Genomic DNA, 18,478 nt, shown 5'->3' on the forward strand with positions numbered 1-18,478 from the left:
TTTCAAATTGTATTTAGTTCTGTTTGACTCATTTTCATTATTCCTTGTGCCTGTGTGATGACACGTATGGTGTACATTTTGACATTACTTAAGTACATATGTAAGACAATGATACAACTACACAGACAGCAAAAACAGCATATTAAACACAAATTACGATCCAAATGTATTGTACAGTGTGTTGTCATTGTAGAGCACAGGCGTCAGACCGAAGGCCTGGGTGCCAGATGCAGTCCGCCACATAATTTTATGTGGCCCGCAAAGACAAATTGTGCATTAAATTCATGTGTCATTACTAGAATTGCAAATTTCTTTACTTTTAAAAATGTATTTTTTTTGAAATATTTGACCAGTATTTACTAGGGGCCTCCACGTGAGTACTAAGATTACCTTCACCAATGTCCTACGTGACAACTTGGTGAGCATTGGCTATAGCGGCTCTTGGAGCCCTGGAGGACAGTCAATAGTTGACCATGTGTGTGTGTGTGTTGTGGGGCAGGGTGCCACAATGACACTGTGGTCAAGTTGCAGGCTCTCCAGAGGTGGCCGCTATGTTGAGTGGCAGGGCATCATCTGCATACCAACTCAGATTCAGACCATCATGCTGCTTTGCATACATGCACCATGCTAACATGACGTTCTTTTTAAAAGTCAGCCTTTTATAAAATATAAACCATTTGAGGAGCGACTGAAGTTGTTTTTAAACTTTGATGGCAAGAATCCTAAAATGAAACCGATTATTGTCATTTCCAAATGGTTGGTCCTAAGTGTGCATGTGCAGAAGTACTTGCTGTAGCTGTGGGACACCGTCCTGTAGGTGGTGCTCATCCTCAGCACTGGCGTCATCCTGCAGGCCCACCGGCACGATCTCGACCGCCAGCTTCTCGACGACCACATGTCCTTCAATCTCTTCCAAAGCGGGACTTCCTGAAGATCATGACCTCCGTCCGGACCAAAACGTACCGACAACTGCGCCGTCCGTCTGTTCGAAGCCCTTCAACCGCAACCAGGTGAGACGGGCAAAGCTACTTGGAGATTCTAACATGATGGCTGACATGCAGCGTCCACGTGCGCAGCACTTTCGCGTGTTGCTGTGCCGACATGAGTACCACCGGGCCTGCGTGGATCGCTGGCTGCTGCTGCTGCATCACACCTGCCCACTGTGTAATTGAGTGTGACACAGTATTGCGTCCGCCGTAGCAAGCCATTAACACCAAACTCCGGCACCATCTTGCCATCGCGCAGGGAGGCCAAATAAATGGAAGGCTAAAAGGAAGGGTAGCCCTCATGTTTTGGGGGTGGAGACCTTATTCAAGTATTTATTGCAAGCATTTTCATGTGCTGCGGTTACAAAGTGCTGACAGGTCAGGTTTGTGTACAAAAATCATCAATTTGTGATTTGCAAACGCCCAAGAGCAGTCAATGCAATAAACGTCCACTTGGTGCCACATTTTGCTTTTTCATTGCAAAGTAAACACGTGCTGGCTACTTTGCTCCTTTGGTTTCCAATCACATCCATTATTTGTCCAAAGATGGGAGCCTCAGTCATGAAACAAAAGAGGAGTCCGCTTCTTTTCGGGGAAGGTCCCATCACGAGGGGATCATACCTTTGCTCCTCTTGCGGTCGGCCATGTTACGCCGGTTGTGGTTGGCCCCGCGGCCCTTGTTGGCCTCCTTCCTGCGTCTGTCCAGAAATGTGTCCAGCGTCTGTCCCTGGCCTTTAGAACGGCCCACCACGTGGCTGGGACGCTCCGGCTGGATGCTGAGGAGGAAGATCGATCGCCGCTTAATAAATGGCAGCCGCGTGCGCGTCTGTTGCTGTGAGTTGTGCGTACGCGTGCCTCACCCTTTCCTTTGCTGCACGCCAGCTCGTCTGGCCTCGGCTCGCGCTCTCAGCAGCGCCGGGTCCTGAATGAACTGGTCCTTGTTCATGTTGCTCTGTGGGACAAATCAGGGACTGGGTGAGGCGCTCAAGCCTGAGACAGCAAGGTTCAGGGTAGGGTTCCAAACCAGGACTATGGTTTCAAACAACATTTTTGGCTTCGTGTCATTGTAGGACTTAAAGCCTGGGATAGGGTTACAATTTAAGGTTTGAAGTTTTTGTTAAAGTCTCATATTGGGGCTTCAAGCTGAGGTTGGAGTTTCAATCCTAGGTAGGGTCTCAAACAAGTCTTTGGGTTCCAAGTTAGTCTCAAAAGCCTGGGTTAGGATTTGAAAGTCTCAACGCTTGGGTTGCACTTTTAAACAAATTAGTGTCAATTTCAAGCCAGGGTCGGACTTCCAAACCTGGGTTACCGTTTCAAAGTAGGCTTACAAGCCAGAGTTAGAATTTCAAGTAAGATTGGGTTTTTCATAGCGGCACAAAATTATTTAAAATTTCTGGAAACGTCAAAATAATCAACAATCCAAAGACACGCAATGAATTCCTCTCCAGACATCTCGTCTTACCTGCAGTGCTTGGTCCTCTTGTTCTTCGTCATTCTCTGCTTCCTCAGCGTTATTTGCTCTCTGGAGGACTCGGGGCACCGTGAAAGGTCTGAAGTGGAAACTCATCAGTTAGCATCAGAGTGGAGATCACTCATGAAAATGAGCGAACTGAGGCTGAAAATAAAACAGTAAATGGAATATCCTATTGTCTCTCCCCCATACGTCCCCACCCTTTTGATTCCCTGTAAAGCGTCTTTGGGTCATTGAGAAGCGCTATATAAATTAAATGAAAAATTATTATTATTACTATTAATGCACCTGTTTGGCTTTTTTTTTTGTTTTTAATCTACACCACCATTGACCCCCCTAAAAAAAACACTGAAATTGTCCATAATTGCCACAAGATGGAAGCACAGCTCTACATTTGCCATGTTCTGTTTGAAGGGACTCCACAAGGTTCAATTTTAAGGCCATTCATAAGTGTACTGTACCTCCTGCTCAGCAGGCTGTCTCCGTCCAGGTCGTTGGCTCCCACTTGATTCATGTCATACGTGTCGTCATACTCGTCATCGTAGTCGTCGCCTGTGCTGTAGCTAGCCGCCGCCCCCGCCGCGTCTCCCGCCTGCAGCTGCACCTCGTCCACTACCGTCTGGTAGGCCTGGTAACGAGCGCGCTGCTCAGATATGTGCTGCTTGTCGTTGAGCAGCTCCATCATGCTCTCGCCTTTCCTGTTGGGGGGGCATTTGCCATAATATGTGAAACAAGGGTTTGGGTTTTGTTTAGGTGTTATAAGTCAAATTTATAATAGGGCTTCAAATTTGAATCTAAAGCCAGGATTGGCTTTTCAAAGCAAGCTTTCGAGCCGGAGTTATGGTTTGAAAACACAGCGTGGTTAAGCCGTCTCGCACCTCCTTCCTTTCGAGACGCGAGTCATGTCCACGCGATCCCTGCGGAAGACATCAAACTCGTCGTCGTCATACACGTTGGATCTGCTGTTCAAGACGGCAGGGAGTTCTTCTTTCACCGGCCTAAAAAAAAAAAAATCATATTGACAATAAGTCCCAACATGGTCAGCTATTCTGTTTCCATTTGTGCAAAAGTAAAGGTTTCGACTGATTAGACATATTTCCTTAAAATTTGGACTTTTTCAGGATAAGCGCACACTTCAAATTTCAAAACCTACGAGAACATATTTTATAAATGGTAAATAGGGGATTGTATGTATGTAATTGCTTCAGCTGACCTTCCTACTGCTTGCTTTTGTTCCGCAAACCTGCATTTTATTCTGAACTCTCTCACTTGTGTGATTCTACTGAAAAGACTGTGCTGCTGTTTGCGTGGGATGACCTGGGCATAGCGCGGTCCAGCACGTCCAGTTCAGGTGCCAGTCGCCCCTCCAGGATGTTGTTGATGACCACTTCCGAGTTGTAGCCGTATTCCCGCAGGCACGCCAGCAAAAAGCCCTCACCCAGGTCAGGCAGCAGGTCCCGGATGCACGACACGAGCGACTCCAACTCTGCCTCGCTCACGGGACAAATGTCCCCCTGGGGTGGTGGGAGGTGAACAGACAGCTGATCTTGGAGATTTCTTGGAGGGATCTCTTGACCATTTCTTTTTTTCTTTGGGGTGAAGAACCTACATTGGTTCCTTTACGGGGGGCGTCCGGCATCCGATTTGTGGCCTCAGCTCCCCCCGGACACACTCTGCCACCATCTGATTCCCTTACATCCCGATCGATGGAGAGTAAGGTTTCGCCCGGCGCTCCCCGATTGGCCGGCTGGGACGGGGACACCGTGCATGGTGGTTTGCGTCTGCCCACGCTGTCCCAGACACTGTGGACACCATGGAGCAGGTAGGACGTCCTGGTCTCATCGCTGAGATGCGCAAGTTGAGGCTTCGATAAGATTTGTACCTTTCCTTTTTGTAACGTTCTTTTCTTGGCTAACGTCAGAAGCCGATATCAGAAGCTGACACTGGGAAGCTATTTTTTATTTATTTTTTAACCTCTAATTACTGGTGACGTTGGAAGCCAATTCAAAAAGCTGACAGTAGGACTTAAAGTCGACACGAATGGTGGAAGCAAACTCCAGAATCAAGTATTGGAAACTAACGATCTTGTTTAGCTCTAAGATGACGTTGGATGACAATTCAAATAGCTAACACTGAAGCTAACGTAGACGCTAAAGTTGAAGGGTAATTTTGCTGCTAACATTGGAAATTTTGGATGCTACGGATTTGTTTGCAACATGAATGGCGAGAGGATACATGGCAGGAAGGGCTTGTTGAAGGAGGCTGACATCGTCCGCAATGGGAAACAGTTCGTCGTAATCGCACAAAAACCTTACGGGACGACAAAACATAAGCGCATGACAAATCAAATACAAGCTGAGGAAATGCTCAAAGTGCTAAGCTACCAACCTTTTCTCCGACAAAAACGACGTGAAGTGTTGCAGCAGCTCTTCGGCAAATGCTTGCTTGTTTTCCGCCCTGCGGGACAAATGCGCTCCTGTTAGCATTAGCTTTAGCGCATGTGCATCAGGCGTGAAGGCTTGCGCGGCAGCCTCACCCCTCCAGAATCGGCTGCAGGCAGGCGTGGTGTAGCAGCAGGTGAGCAGTCTCCAACATCCTGCGGCGCGAGTGGGACAACCTCTGCCACATGTCTTCCTGAAGACTGCAAAGAGGTTTCCAGCATTAGGTGGCTTGTAGGCGACGTATGCATGTGCATCTTTGAAAGAAACCCAAAAGTGGATCACTGCCTGACTCTTTTCCACCATGGCATGTTTTTGTGTGCCGACCTATGATAGACATGCTTGCCAAAAATGCAAAACTGAACTGCACTTTCAAAGCATTCACAGCGCAAGCCCCAGAAACGCACGATTTGAATGAAAACAGAAGATATAGCAGAGCCTTCAAGCAGCCGCTCAGACATGCCAAACACCTTGTATCTTCAAAGTTCCTCTTGGTCAAGGCATTTTCCAGGTCGGGCACAACGCTCTCATAGAAAGAAGTCAGCCTGCAGCGAGAGTAAAGTACACCAGACGTCGTGAGCGTGACGGCGGCATCCCGTGACCTGAAGCGGCCTGTGGCCGGCGTACGTCTGTCTACCTGCAGAGGAAGCCGTGCGAGTGGAAAGTGGCGCAAGCGGCGGGGAAGACGCTCAGGAAGGCGTGCAAGGTACTGCTTGCGTCGCACAGGTACAGAACAATGTCCACAAAGTCCTGCAAAGAGCAGAAATGCACGCCAATGTACGCCAGGTGAGGCCAAGCGGCCTCCGATGTCCTTCCTGTGTGGCGGCCTCACTCGCTGAGTCATGCTGACGGCGGTGGGCTGCTTGTGGCCGTTGAGCTTCATGGGTTGGGCAGCGGTGGCGCCGTCGCAGCGGAGGCCGCATTTCTCCACGATGGTGTCTAACACCTTGATGGGTCGTTGTGCAAATAGGGGAAAAAGGGCACAGTACAAAGGTGCGACAATCAATTGTTTCATAGACATCCGATTAGCCCTTTTAGCCATTTTCACGGAATCCCTTTAGAGCTGTGCATTTTCTTCAATTTAATTTGAGGTTGTATGATGAAAATGGAAAAAATCCAAATAAACTAGTTCAATGAAGCTCAAACTTATTCCAACTCTTGATTTACCCGCACTCAACTGATTTCAGTTCAATTTAACTCTACTTACTGAAACTGTCTTTGAATATAGAAAAGGAAAAAAAAACAAAAACACATAGGTTAAATGCCGAGGACAAATTTCACCACACCCAGATGTGTGTGTGACGATGATCATCAAGTATCACTTTTTTTCCTTTTTCTTTTCATTTTTAAACTACTTCACAGTGTTTCATAAAGCGACCCAGACTATAGTCTCACCTCCAAAATAGTGGGGACGGTGTCATCCAGGTCTCTGTAGTAAGATGGCTGCTGAATGAAGATGTTCTCTGCACAAGAGGATGCAATAATCCACACGGTGTCCACAAAGCAATCAGCAATGTGAGGTGGTGATCGTCACCGATCATCTTGTGCAGCAGCCGAGCGTTGCCCTTCCCAAACAGCACGCACAGGTCCATCATTTTAGGAACGTCAAACAGGAAGTTCTCGTAGAGGATTTCCCCAAACGCGGCGGGCGTGATGAAGTTCTCCTGAGGAACAGGAAGAACATTGTGGACTTTTAAAAAGAAAATGCAGTCCAATGTCAAGAGGTGAATTGAATGAACATTTAAGCAGTCTCGCAATTCTACTTGTGACTCAAATTTGGGCTCTCAACTCAAGACAAAATGATCATAAGGAAAAAGAATGGTGCAAGTGATGGCACGGAACTCGGATGAGCGGTGGTGGCTCTTGGATATATTTGCCACAATAAAGGAGCTGGTGAATGTATTTCATTATTGGGATGGTCCCACCTTGGACTCCTTGTGCGTGGACATCCTGAGGAAGGTCAAGAAGACAGCATGGTGGAGCGAGTGCTGAGTCTGGGCCACCGCCGGAAACGTGGGCGCTGAGGCCAGATCCGGGCCGCGAGGGGCGTGCTGGACGTACGAGTCCAAGCAATTCTGCAGCGATCTGTCAAACACGACCTGACAAAAGGAAACTCTTATGTTGTTGCTTTGTTTACTTGATAAATTCAAATTATTTTCTTAAACCTTCACATAAAATGAATGAGTAAATAAAGATTTTACTGGGTGTTTTCTCTGTTGTAACAAAATAATAATAGTCAAATGTTCTGCCTGTAATTCATGTGTTTATCATTGCAAACATCAGCAGACCCAAACAGTGATTTTATTCATTAGGTATATTTTTCTACTAATCAGAATCTTAATCAGACCCAAACCCAGATAACTGGTAGAAGATGGATGGATGGATGGATGGATGGATGGATGGATGGATGGATGGATGGATGGATGGATGGATGGATGGATGGATGGATGGGTTTGCTAGCATTAAGCTAAGCTGATGGACTTCTGAAAGAAAGTGAATGTGGGTTGCTTAGACAACACCTCTCACCTGACACCAAAATTTGTCATGCGGCAGCGCGAGTAGCCATTCCAGATCCTCCAAGATGAAGCGCCCACGTTCCAGGAACTCCTCTGCATCGGCCGGACAGGCGTCAGCCGAAAGTGGCACGTAAGGCACGAAGAGGCGCTCCTCCTTTCTGTCAGGGTGCTGAACAGAGAGACACATGATGGCGGACTAACCACAACAAGAGAGCGGACGGCCACTCACCAGTGCGGCCAGCGAGCGCTCCTTGCCCAGCGCGTCTCGCTCTATCACCTGCTGCTCGTCCAATGGGACCCTCGCGCAGGCCATGGCTTCTTCTCAAAATAGAAAAATCAATGACTTGTACATTATAGTATTTGCAAAGAAACACATTAGTAGCCCCATGTAAATAAATTAAAAAATAATAATCTGAATAACCAAATCATGTATATATATATTTTGTTGTTTTTTGGGGATACCTGTTTTTGTCCAAAAGCAAATGTTTTCTTAACACTTTGCTAATACCGCTGTGTGCAGGTGTAATTTCACATCTCCACGTGAAGGGGGTTACTATGTTATATTTTAAACATTAACCTGGAATTGAAAGTTGTGTAGCACCGAAGTTAGAATCACCTTTGATGGCAGTGCGACAATTAACGACAGCAGCTAGGTGTTAGCCTTACGTGGCTTCACACATGTCGAGAGAAACAATAAATTCACCCACCTCTTTACAGTCAGTGTCTGCCAATCTCGGGAGGCATTCTCGTGTCAATGTCGCCGCTTTTGTAGGATATTTTCACTTTCAAAAACCTTGGTACTTTTTCTTAATTTTGTCGTCTGTCAGTTGTCGGAACTCACACATGCGCACCAAGAACGGCACCGTCTTTGTTCTTCCAGAAAGTGCGTGGCAACACAGGAGGGCTTGTTTGTTTACCGCCCTCTAGTGTGCACTGGTGGAGTTGTGCGTTGTTTGGATTTCAATTTCCTTTAGAGAAGGCCATTTTGAATATTAATAAAAAATGACAAAACTGACAATAAAATATCGCCCTTGAGTTTACCATTGATATTTTGCATGACATGTCGACATTTTACATAAGCAGTACAGATAACGGATAGATGGATTTGAATTTTTCAAACTTTTTCAGATTCAAATTAAATGTTTTTTTTATGTGCTTTTTAAAAAATACACTAACTTTTTCAGATTCAAATTAAATGTTTTTTATGTGCTTTGTAAAAAAATACAAAAATGCCTTAATTCAAATAATTTGAAAATTGCCGATATAATGATACGTTTTCTCTGGTTATATGCAAAAAGCATTTCTATAGATACGAGAGGCACGTCTGTGTCTTAATCTATTAAAAATAATTCATTAAAAACACTCACAAAACATTACAAAATACGAATAAATACGTATATCTTTAGATATAACTTATAAATATATTTCAAGTTACTTTACATATACATATTGTACACCAAAACAAACAATTTTTTTTTTTTTTACATCTTTTATGTTGAAGTGAATTTAAATAGGAAGGTCCAATAAAAGTAGCACTATGCTCTACAAAGTGAAATCGTTAAAAGGTATTCATTACCAAATGCAACAAAAAATAAAACAAATAATCACACACATGCGTGGAAAAATCTTACTTTTATTGGTCAAGTATAAAGTCAGATTAAATAGCACATAGCCTTGCCTTTCTTGTATTTTTGTTGTTGTTGCTTTTTTATATACATAAAAATAGAAAGAGAATTGGGGGGTGTTAGGGTTAGGGGTTAGGGTTAGCAAGATCTGTTTTTTCTAACCATTTGCGAACGTGAACAATCAACCCAGTTGAATGGAATTCCCCGTTAACACAATCAAAGTCTGACACAGGCCTGTATACACACATTTAAATATTCTACCGTGTACATTTTTGTCGTTAAGAAGCAGCAACGATGGAGCTGACCTCAAAATCCATTTATTACCATAATGCTACTGCAGCTGACATTTTTAAAATTGATTGAAAAAAAAAATCAATTCTTGTCATTTTAATTATTTATTGTTACACATCACATAAAACTAAGAAAATAGCATTTAAAAAAATCTAAATTGGGTGTTTTGTTTCGCAGATGTTTCTATCCACTGCAAAGTTAAATACTAAAGGACAACATATTGTACTACAGTGAATGTTCTGAACCCAAAAAAGTCGTTTTTATTCATTATACAGTTTTGAAATTAATCTGCTGATCAATCGATTCTCGGAATGCGTATTCTGCTAAATATTATAATTGTCTTTTTCAAATATAGAAAAAAAAAATCTCCACGCTGGCTGGACCCTTGGTCCTCCATTTTGTTGATATGATATCAAATCTGTTCTGCTGCTGCTCAAGGATGCAACATTGTCAGCAACTCTCTGGAAACAACCCTCGTCAAACACCCACTCCACTAAGTGACTAAAGTGTGTGTTTGTTTGTTTGCATCTTCACACAGTTTTAAGTCTAATATATCATTTTTTGATGCCCAAATTAAATAAATACGAAGCGACTATCATTAACAGTAATGGATTCAAACCTTAGAATTCAACTGATCATTGAATGATTAAAGAAATTAGTAGTGAAAAATAACAGGGTTTTTTTCTGTATATATATATATATATATATATATATATATATATATTTTTTTTTAAATGGACCTCTCTATGAATCCACATTTTAATTCATTCATGACATAATGGGAGTAAATTGTCCATTCATTCGATTGTGAAAATAATTCATAATAGGTTGCACATTGGAATTAATTATAAGTGTAAGTAATTTAACTGCCTAACTTTGAATTAAATGAGATCACAATTGATGCATGTTGTTCATTTTGGCCTCCACACTAAGTGCTGGTGAGAGCACGCACGCACGCACGCACGCACAAAGTATAACGGAGAATGACGTCATGAATAAAGTTCCAAACAAGTTGCTTGTGCAGTAAGTCATCTAGTAAGTCATTAAACCTTTAATTTAACAATGAAGAAGTAGAATCTAGCCATGAGGAGAACCGTTTCAAATCTTTGGTCGGTGCCGTCACTTTAAATCAATGAGCAGAGCTTCACAATGTTCTTCTGTAAAAGTGCAGATTCATGTTTTAATACTACCCTTCTGAAAACCAAAAACAAAGCGGGAGTTTGACCGGCGTTTTAAAGATGGAAGAAGGGCTGAGGCTGCTCCTCTTCAACACAATGAAAAAACAAGACAAAAAAATAGCCTGCAGTCTGTTTTCTTTGGGAGCTGAATCCCAAAAGGAGGAAGAACGGCGCAGGAACCAAACAGTGTGCTCTCACCACATCCCGAAGGCTTCCTGGCAGCGTCAGGCAGCCAGCCAGCCAGCCAGCCAGCCAGCCGGCCAGCCAGCCAGCCACTCGCGTGATGTCCTGGAAGCAACGTGGCAGCTAGGCTAGCTGGATCTGTCCGGAGTAGGTGGTGAGCAGCAACATGATGCCGAAGCCCGTCAGCAGGCCGGCGTTCTGGATGGCAAACGTGAGCAGGAAGCTGGCGCCGCCGGCGTTCTCCTCCTCACGGCTCACCTCGTTCATCTCGGGGAACTGCGGGGAAAGACAAAATGAGTCAGGTGATGCCCGCGGCCCTGAAAAAAACCCCAAAACAATGTCTTCCGCCTTTTCTGTCTGTCTGTGGTTAAATGAAACAAATACGACGTGAAAAGCATTGTCAACCGCAAATCCAATGTCATTATTTTGTATAGGCTCTCTACAGATATGGCGACGAATCACCTCAACCAAGGCTTTTTGCGGGTGATTTCATTGACATCTTTTTTTTTTGGTAGTAAGCCCTCAATTATTTTGCTTCCACTTTCCCCGAGCGGCCCCACTTTTACAGACAAGTACATTGGTGACAATTTCAATGTCACTCAAGCGGGTACTGACCATGTCCGCCAGAGAAATGTAGAGGAACATGCCTCCAGCCAGGGCAAAGATCCAGTTGGGGGAGAAACTGTTTCCGGCCAGGATTCCAAAGCCCATGCCCAGGTAGCAGCAGCAGGCCGACACAAAGTTGAAAAAAAGCGCCTGCTGGATGGTCATGCCGGCGTTCAGCAGGATGACAAAGTCGCCTGGAGGATGGCCCGGAGACACGCCCGAGAAAGAGGAACCAAATGAGACAATAATTCAGGTGCGGTTTATAGTTTCTCTAATTCAAAGAAGCTGGAAAAGAGTTGGCTTCAAAAAAGATGGCAGGATTGCAAGCACAGCATAATGTCATACTTTTCAAAAACACAAGAGCCGTGGACTTGGCACTCACCCAGCTCGTGAGGGAACTCCTCACACAAGATGGCCACCGAGGTGCTGATGCCCTGAAAGACGGAAGCGGTGAAGGAGGCACCGATGGCCAGGCCGTCGATGAAGTTGTGCAGCCCGTCGCTCAGCGTGATCATCCAGGCCAGCGTTCCGATGTCAGAGTACGACGTTCCCTTTAGCCAATGGCAGCCGCCGCTGCCGCTGGCCCGCCCGCCGCTGGCCCGCCCGCCACCCTCTGTGCTCGGCGGCTCCTGAGATTGAGGGATTAAAAAAAAAAAATTGGTTCAGCGAGTACTATGAGATTCTTTTGGAGCCACTTTGCGAGATTTTGTTTATGATTCTTGATTCTTTAAGGTGCTTTCTTTAGGAAGAGGCGTGCTGCGAGTCCTGAAGGAGATGCAAAAAGTGATCTTGTAAACTTTGAAGCGGTACCTGCGGGGTCTGCGAGGGGCGCAGCATGAGCTCGCCCTCACCGGCGTCCATGTTGCCCACGGCGCGGCCGCCGCTCACTTGGCCGTTCTTCTCCCCCTCCTCGCCGTCCCTGCCCGGGGCCGAGTAATGGCTGTGGCCGTGACCCTGATGGGCGGACGACCGGTCATCAGTCCAGAGAAGAACCTGGATCATTTGACTGAGACTTTCTTTGTCTTTTGACTGAGAGCTTGCGAGTTCTGAATATGTATGACTTTGAGAGCGCACAGCTTCAGACGTGTGGCATGCCCAGAAACTTGGCGCCCGTGTGCAAACGTGCTAACGCTTGCATGCGCGGCAGCATTGCGCTGCCTCCGCTCACCTCGTGCTTCTGCTTGAGGAGCATCTTCAGGATCTTCTCAGTGAAGAAGAAGAGGTAAAAGCCTCCAAAGACCACAGCAGACTTTGAGGCGTAGAAGTCGACCATGGGGTCAAAACCAAAGGCCTGAAGCAGGGGAAGAAAAACCAAAGAAAGAGTGAGGCCCAGAGCGAGCAACGGCAACCGTCGCAGAGTCCGCGACTTGTTCCTTTGCGGCAATCTTGAAACATCAGCGAGCGCCACCAAGCGGTACTTTCACGACTCTAATCTGACTGTTGGCAATCGGAACCGAGCCGATCGATTCTCTCGCTGGGCAATTGGCGCTAGCGCGTCCTAGCTTTGTTCCTTGTTGTAGTTGAGCGGTCCGGGCTAGCGGGAAACCAATAGCATTGTTCGGAGAACATGCAAAATTGCTGCTTGGACTTTGAAATCAGTCAGTCATGATGACGACGCAAGGTGGCACTCGTGGGGAGTGACGGCAACTACTGAACGCCAGCGACACGTCCACTTTGTCGTGAAGCGGATGTTCTCGTTTTAAACCGAATGGAACTTGAGGGCGGAGCTGCCGTTGGATTTGGTTGTGGCAATCGGCTACCTCAGGGATGAGCTGGAAAAGGGCGTTGGAGTAGAGCGTGCCGATGGCCAGCGCAATGAAGTAGAGCAGCAGACGCTTGTAAAAGGTTTTCTTCATGAAGGGCACCACGCTGGCCCCCACCAGCGAGCACAGCGAGATGAGCGTCACACACAGGAACCCGTAGCCCCACACTGAGACCGAGGCAGGAAAAGGCAGGGGGGGGGGAGAGACAGAAGTGCTTGTTAGTGAAGTGCGTAAAGTCATCGCACTGCGGAAAGGGGGAACCAGAACGGCGCCGGCAGCCTCGGCGTCCTCGGTGAGGCAGCAGGCTGACTGCGCGCCTCCAGCGCCACTTTCATACTCTGCTCAGTTAAGTTACTACACAAGAATGAGAGCAGTTCCACACGAGCACAGTGATGCTTTTGTCCATTCAGGTGTTTGCAGCACGCTCTGACCTTTGCCCTGACAAAAGGGGTTGGGGAGGGCTGGGGATAGGATCTTCAAATTACCCTTAATTACTCAAGAGGAGCATACAGACTTGCATTCATGGCCAAATGAGAGGCCGGGTTTTTTTTTTTCACAGTAGTGGGGGAAAGACAGTAACCCGTGCAACAAGCCACCATTGAACAAACAAAGGCAGGAAGGAAAAAAAAGTCAAGCCCCGGGGAAGTCTGAGGGCTGTGTGAAACTTTTGACGTGAAGCCCTCCAGCGCCTTGTGCAACCTAGCGGTGAGATGTGGGACGTGGGGGGGGGGCGAACCTCCGGGAGCAGCTGCAGGACGGCGGTGGAGTAGAGCGTGCCGATGGCCAGCGCGATGAAAAAGGTGAAGGCGTGCTTCATGTATCGCGTCTTCATCACGGGCACCATGAAGACTCCGGTGAGGGCGAAGACGTTGACCACAGACACACTCAGGAAAGAAAAGCCCCACACTGGGGAAGGAGGTTTGCACCAAGGCATTAAACACAAACAACACAAACTCTGACTCAATTACAGCCTGCCTCTTAAAAGAGTTTGATGGAGAAACGCTCTGCAAGAAAAACAACAAAAACATCAGACGATGAGTTGCTTCCGGTTTCCGGCACGAGACCTTCCAGAGAACCTGCAATCGGAGTCAGCGTGAAAAGAACCAATTCAAAGTTGATGAATGGTTTTCACCGGGCAGCCGAGAAGTCACATTGAAGGCTTTCAACCCGTTTGCTCTTTCTCTTGAACAAACGAAAAATATCAAATTTGAATCCATGTGATTTTGATTACGTTTCATTTTCAAGTCGCTTCCGACTAAAGTTTGCTTTGACGAGACGGGCCCGCGGCGGGCATCACGTCGTACCTTCGGCGTTGGTAGGCCTCGGCGAGGTGTCGCCGCTCGGCTCGGCTCGATCGTGGGCGCGGCAGGCGCCGGCATCCAGCTGTTGCAGCATGGTGGGGCACAAGTCCCGTAAGCCCCGCCCGTCCAGACGAGACTGCTCGCCCATGTTGTAGACGGCCAGCTTGTCCTCTGGCAAGCACTGGAAAATGCAAAATAAAGATAGAAAGGAATGACAAGAGCGAGTGTGATGGATAGTCAGCACGTGTTGTTATTCCTAACAGGACCTCAAGTCATGTGAATCGCACACAACCTTCACCCTGATCAGTCACTTTGTGTTCCTGGCAGGACATGAAAGGCTCCAACCGACGGCCCCACGGCAATTCTTCATGACGTTAAGCCGGAGAAATATGACACGAGTCGGTGACCTAAATCATCTGTAGTTTTTCCAAAGTGCCAGCTAAGTCGAAAACAAGCCTCCGACTTTGACTCGTGAAGCCAGGTGGTTTAGGAACCCGACGGCTCTTCTTTTGCTCTCACCTTGGAGTTGTTCAATTTGGGCGGGACGGTCGCAGCGGTGACATCCTGGCGTAGCTCGTCGGCCTCAGCGTTGCCACGGCCCCGGCTGAGGAGCGCCAGAAGGGAGCGCAGCTGCGGCACGGTGATAGAGTCGTTGTCGCCGTGGCGGGCCAGCAGGTCCTCGAGAACATGGGCTGGGGACTGGCTCTGAACGTCCTCCTGAGCCGCGACTTGATAAAGCAGCGAGATCAAGGCCAGGAGCGAGACCAAGGCCGGCGATGGGAGGATGCCACGGTGAAAGGTGGCCATGGCTGCCGGGCCTGCTGCGCTTCTACCTGCCGACGAGAAGGAAAAAGTCACAAGAGATGGGGTGTCGGGGAGGGGGGGACGTTACGTTCCAGGACCCCATGCGATGACGCAGCCGCATTTTCTGAGTAGCCACCATTCCACAATCTTGATTTAGCCTAATTATCTCGGGTGTGTTTTTATTGAAATGAGCCCAAAAGTAAACAAAGTCGTGTTGCGTGCGCACGGGCCGTCAACCGGTTTGATGACTGATCGTGCTTTTCAAGAGTTCAGTTTTCACAAACTAACTAAGGGCGGCCTTCAACTGGTGCGCTGAGCAAGCGCCATCCTGACTTTTTTCACCAACACTGCCAGAGTGAACTAGTTTGTGATCTTTTTCCAATTGGGTCGTCTTTGACAAGCGATTCAACCAATGAGCTAAGTCGACGCATCGCACACAGCCCGCAGCAATCTCGCATTTGAGTGTGGATTGCTTACAATCATATTGAAAAAAAATCATATTAAAATGCAAATACCGACATGTTAACTTTTCGAAACTGTACGAAGCTACTTTTTATTTCTTTAGTTGCTTTGAAATGTCTAACTCACCTGCAGTTGGAGACGCAACGCAGTAAGCTGTCGGGGGAAAACATTGACACTTGTATTTTCCTGGCAAGGAACCTTAATTAGGCCCCAAAAAATGCGATGACCCGTCGGGCAAGCTTTTTTTGGTCGACCGCTATATCTTCTCAAATGAGCACTTTATAGAGTAGATCTCGATCTTGGAACAGCTTCAGGATTTCTCTTGCAACATTTCCAAGAACACTTATGATTCGACCTCACAAAAGTGGAACGCTGGATGGAAACACGCAAACGAACGCCGCCCGGAGAGGAGGAGCAAGGGAAACCTTCAGCCAGCCGAAGGCTATCTGGTGGTTATCGAGTCTTTCTCTGAGGTCAGCGATAAGGCTCAGTCTTCAGCGCGGCCGTTAAAGCAGTACCGTTGGGCGGAGCTGGAATTGGGAGGAATATCGTAAACATAAGCAGAAGAACCCAAACATTGAAGAAAATTCGGAATCGCCGTTCGGTCGTTAACAGTGACGGCGGCAACATGCCACGAAGGTCAATCGCACGCTCGGCGTGTCACCTCGCGCGTCACCAGCCTTCAGGAGTACAAGGCCTGTTTGGGGGAGCGCGGCAGATAACGCCGTCCGTTCCGATAGCCAAGCTGAGTGGCTACCAGGCGCTTGGAGGAAAAAAGCCATTGCGCCACCGAGATGTCCTACCTTGGGCTTCGCTGGCGAGTGGACTCGATCCCGTTCGGCGGAATTCAATGCAGCGCGGACGAGGAGCAATTCCGTTTCGAAGATGCCAAAGTTTACTGCCAAACAAATTCCGAGCTGATGCGAAACTTTGCCTGCAGAGTGCACCACAGGGTTCTTCAACTCTCACTGCGGCGTACCATCAACTCCTCATCTCATTTGTATCTGCAGGGTGATTGAGCAACCCCCACGCCGCACCGCCCGACCCCGCCCACTTCCCTAATTATCGGGTCGCCTCGCAGCTATCATCGGCAGCGCCGTCATTAGCTGCCGCCCCGCTTCAGCAAACACAAAGCGGTGAAATGAAAGGCTTGCCCCGCAGCATGCCACCGCCAAGTAAAACGAGAGGTGCGGCCTCGAGCGGCCATTTCTCAGAGTAGTTGGGCTATCTTGAACCCGGCGGGCCCACTGTTGCGTTTACATTAACCCGGCTACTGAAACACTCGCTGCATTAATCCGTCTGATTTTTATACGATTGCTTGATTGGAAAGGTGGCTATTGTTTTAAAAGACATAAAAATAAAACCCTCCGGCCCAACAAAAAAACTAAATTAGTGCCACACGTACAAGCTTTGCTATGGAGGGAAATGTTGAGTTTTTACATTTTTAGTCTTCCAAGTATTTCTCTCGCTTTAACGCCAAACCCACAATTGTTTAACCGCTTCACTGTTAATGGGCCTTTCACAGAATGTTACATTTCTTTCAGGAGTACTAAGAGTGGTACTACAGTAATCCCTCGTTTATCGCGGCTAATCGGTTCCAAGACCACCCGTGATTCATTTTTAACATACATAAATTTTTGGTGTATCAATAAATGTATATCAAACCATATAAGTGCATATGTTATCATTAGGACATGAATAGTTTCAAACATGTAAATACTATATTAATACCTAGTATAAATGACATACAGAAAATAATGTAAAAAAATATGTGTGTTGTGTCTGTAACATGTAGATGTACGTAGTTAAAGTATAAACACTGTAAATGTGTTTCTTATTATAACAACTTTTTTATAACAAGGTACAAGTGTAAATACGTTTTACAACTCTTTGATTATGATAAGATTTTTTTATAACAAGGTACAATACTGTAAATATGTTTTCGGAACTCTTATTTTAACAACTTTTTCTATAACAAGGTACAAGTGTACTTACTGTACTTACTGCTTTTGTGTGGGCACTCCCCGCCTTCTATTGGCAATTGCGTGCCTAATTCCTCAATTTAGAATTTTTTTTGGTTTTTTTTGTCAGCGATGTACTGAAGCCGCGATAAATGTACGACATAGCGAGGGATTACTGCACCTGTATTGAAAATGAACTTGTGTGATTGTTTTCATTTGCATCTATTTAAAGTCCACATTTGTATCCTCGGGTTATTTATTAGACCAAAACCAATAATATTTGACTATGGGAGGAGTTTAATAACAGTCGATGGCATTTTTTAATGTTGTTTGAGGAGTATTCCAATAGGAGGGACAAACGTGATCTTGACTTCCACGTAAGGACTTTGATGTTCACTCATTCACCTCCCTTGATATGAACGGAGAGAAAGGAACACCTTTCCCTGCGTGGACCACAATCACGACTACTTAGTTGATTTTTGTTTCCCGTCGCGATGTCTTAAAATTATTTAAATGTCAGTTGGCGTTGTGTGGCTAGCTTAGCGAGCAGGTAGCGTACGTTAGCTTTCAGTCCTTCATTAGCTTCCCTACCTTGCCCGCGGATGCTGCCTCAAGAGCAGCTTTGACGTCAGCTCGACTCCACGGCAGCCGTGCCACTGACACGCCGGCGATATCGCATTGATTTTGCAGGCGAACGGTGGTTGAGCGGGAATGTGTCAGAGAGCGCTGATGGTTTGATTCCGCCGCTTCATTGTCCTCCTTGCTCTGCCCATTGAGTTGAAATCAAATGCTCAGAAGGGAGCATGGTAGAGCGCTGGAGTTATGTTCCGGCGTAACGTCACATACGACGCCACGCGATTTACTCGGGTACTGCATTATCTGTCACCAGTTTG

The 18,478-nt window shown here is 46.6% G+C and overlaps 3 protein-coding genes across 5 annotated transcripts; 1 reads left to right on the forward strand and 2 right to left on the reverse strand.

Moving 5' to 3' along the window:
• Positions 1–57: 57 nt before the first annotated feature.
• Positions 58–1,278, forward strand: rnf215 (ring finger protein 215). Its single transcript, XM_049764093.1, is given in 6 exon segments — positions 58–64; positions 354–595; positions 776–892; positions 895–976; positions 979–1,010; positions 1,077–1,278. Coding segments are annotated over 6 exon segments (576 nt in total). The 3' UTR covers positions 1,173–1,278.
• Positions 1,279–1,290: 12 nt separating this feature from the next.
• On the reverse strand, positions 1,291–8,297 carry ascc2 (activating signal cointegrator 1 complex subunit 2). The gene is made up of 19 exons (XM_049763136.2): positions 8,119–8,297; positions 7,641–7,729; positions 7,422–7,580; positions 6,821–6,994; positions 6,430–6,559; positions 6,291–6,358; positions 5,728–5,841; positions 5,533–5,645; positions 5,366–5,440; positions 4,994–5,098; positions 4,846–4,914; positions 4,693–4,767; positions 4,067–4,301; positions 3,775–3,971; positions 3,336–3,455; positions 2,919–3,155; positions 2,449–2,536; positions 1,847–1,938; positions 1,291–1,762 (listed from the first exon to the last, which is right to left on the reverse strand). The coding sequence occupies exons 2-19, from the start codon at positions 7,722–7,724 to the stop codon at positions 1,591–1,593; spliced, it is 2,307 nt and encodes a 768-aa protein (XP_049619093.1). The 5' UTR covers positions 7,725–7,729; positions 8,119–8,297; the 3' UTR covers positions 1,291–1,590.
• Positions 8,298–9,026: 729 nt separating this feature from the next.
• slc39a14 (solute carrier family 39 member 14) lies at positions 9,027–18,428 on the reverse strand. Of its 3 annotated transcripts, none has more exons than XM_049763257.2 (9): positions 18,177–18,428; positions 14,878–15,191; positions 14,362–14,539; positions 13,055–13,224; positions 12,463–12,585; positions 12,105–12,248; positions 11,677–11,923; positions 11,304–11,488; positions 9,027–10,964 (listed from the first exon to the last, which is right to left on the reverse strand). In XM_049763257.2, exons 2-9 carry the CDS (start codon positions 15,163–15,165, stop codon positions 10,812–10,814), a joined length of 1,488 nt encoding a protein of 495 aa, XP_049619214.1. In that variant the 5' UTR covers positions 15,166–15,191; positions 18,177–18,428; the 3' UTR covers positions 9,027–10,811. The 3 variants fall into 3 exon arrangements, with proteins under 3 accessions (XP_049619214.1, XP_049619215.1, XP_049619216.1); XM_049763258.2 differs by lacking the exon at positions 13,055–13,224 and adding an exon at positions 13,794–13,963; XM_049763259.2 differs by lacking the exon at positions 18,177–18,428 and adding an exon at positions 16,428–18,149.
• Between the last annotated feature and the right edge of the window lie 50 nt (positions 18,429–18,478).

This window comes from Syngnathus scovelli, chromosome 3 (genome assembly GCF_024217435.2).
Source record: "Syngnathus scovelli strain Florida chromosome 3, RoL_Ssco_1.2, whole genome shotgun sequence".
Classification (NCBI taxonomy): Eukaryota; Metazoa; Chordata; class Actinopteri; order Syngnathiformes; family Syngnathidae; genus Syngnathus; species Syngnathus scovelli.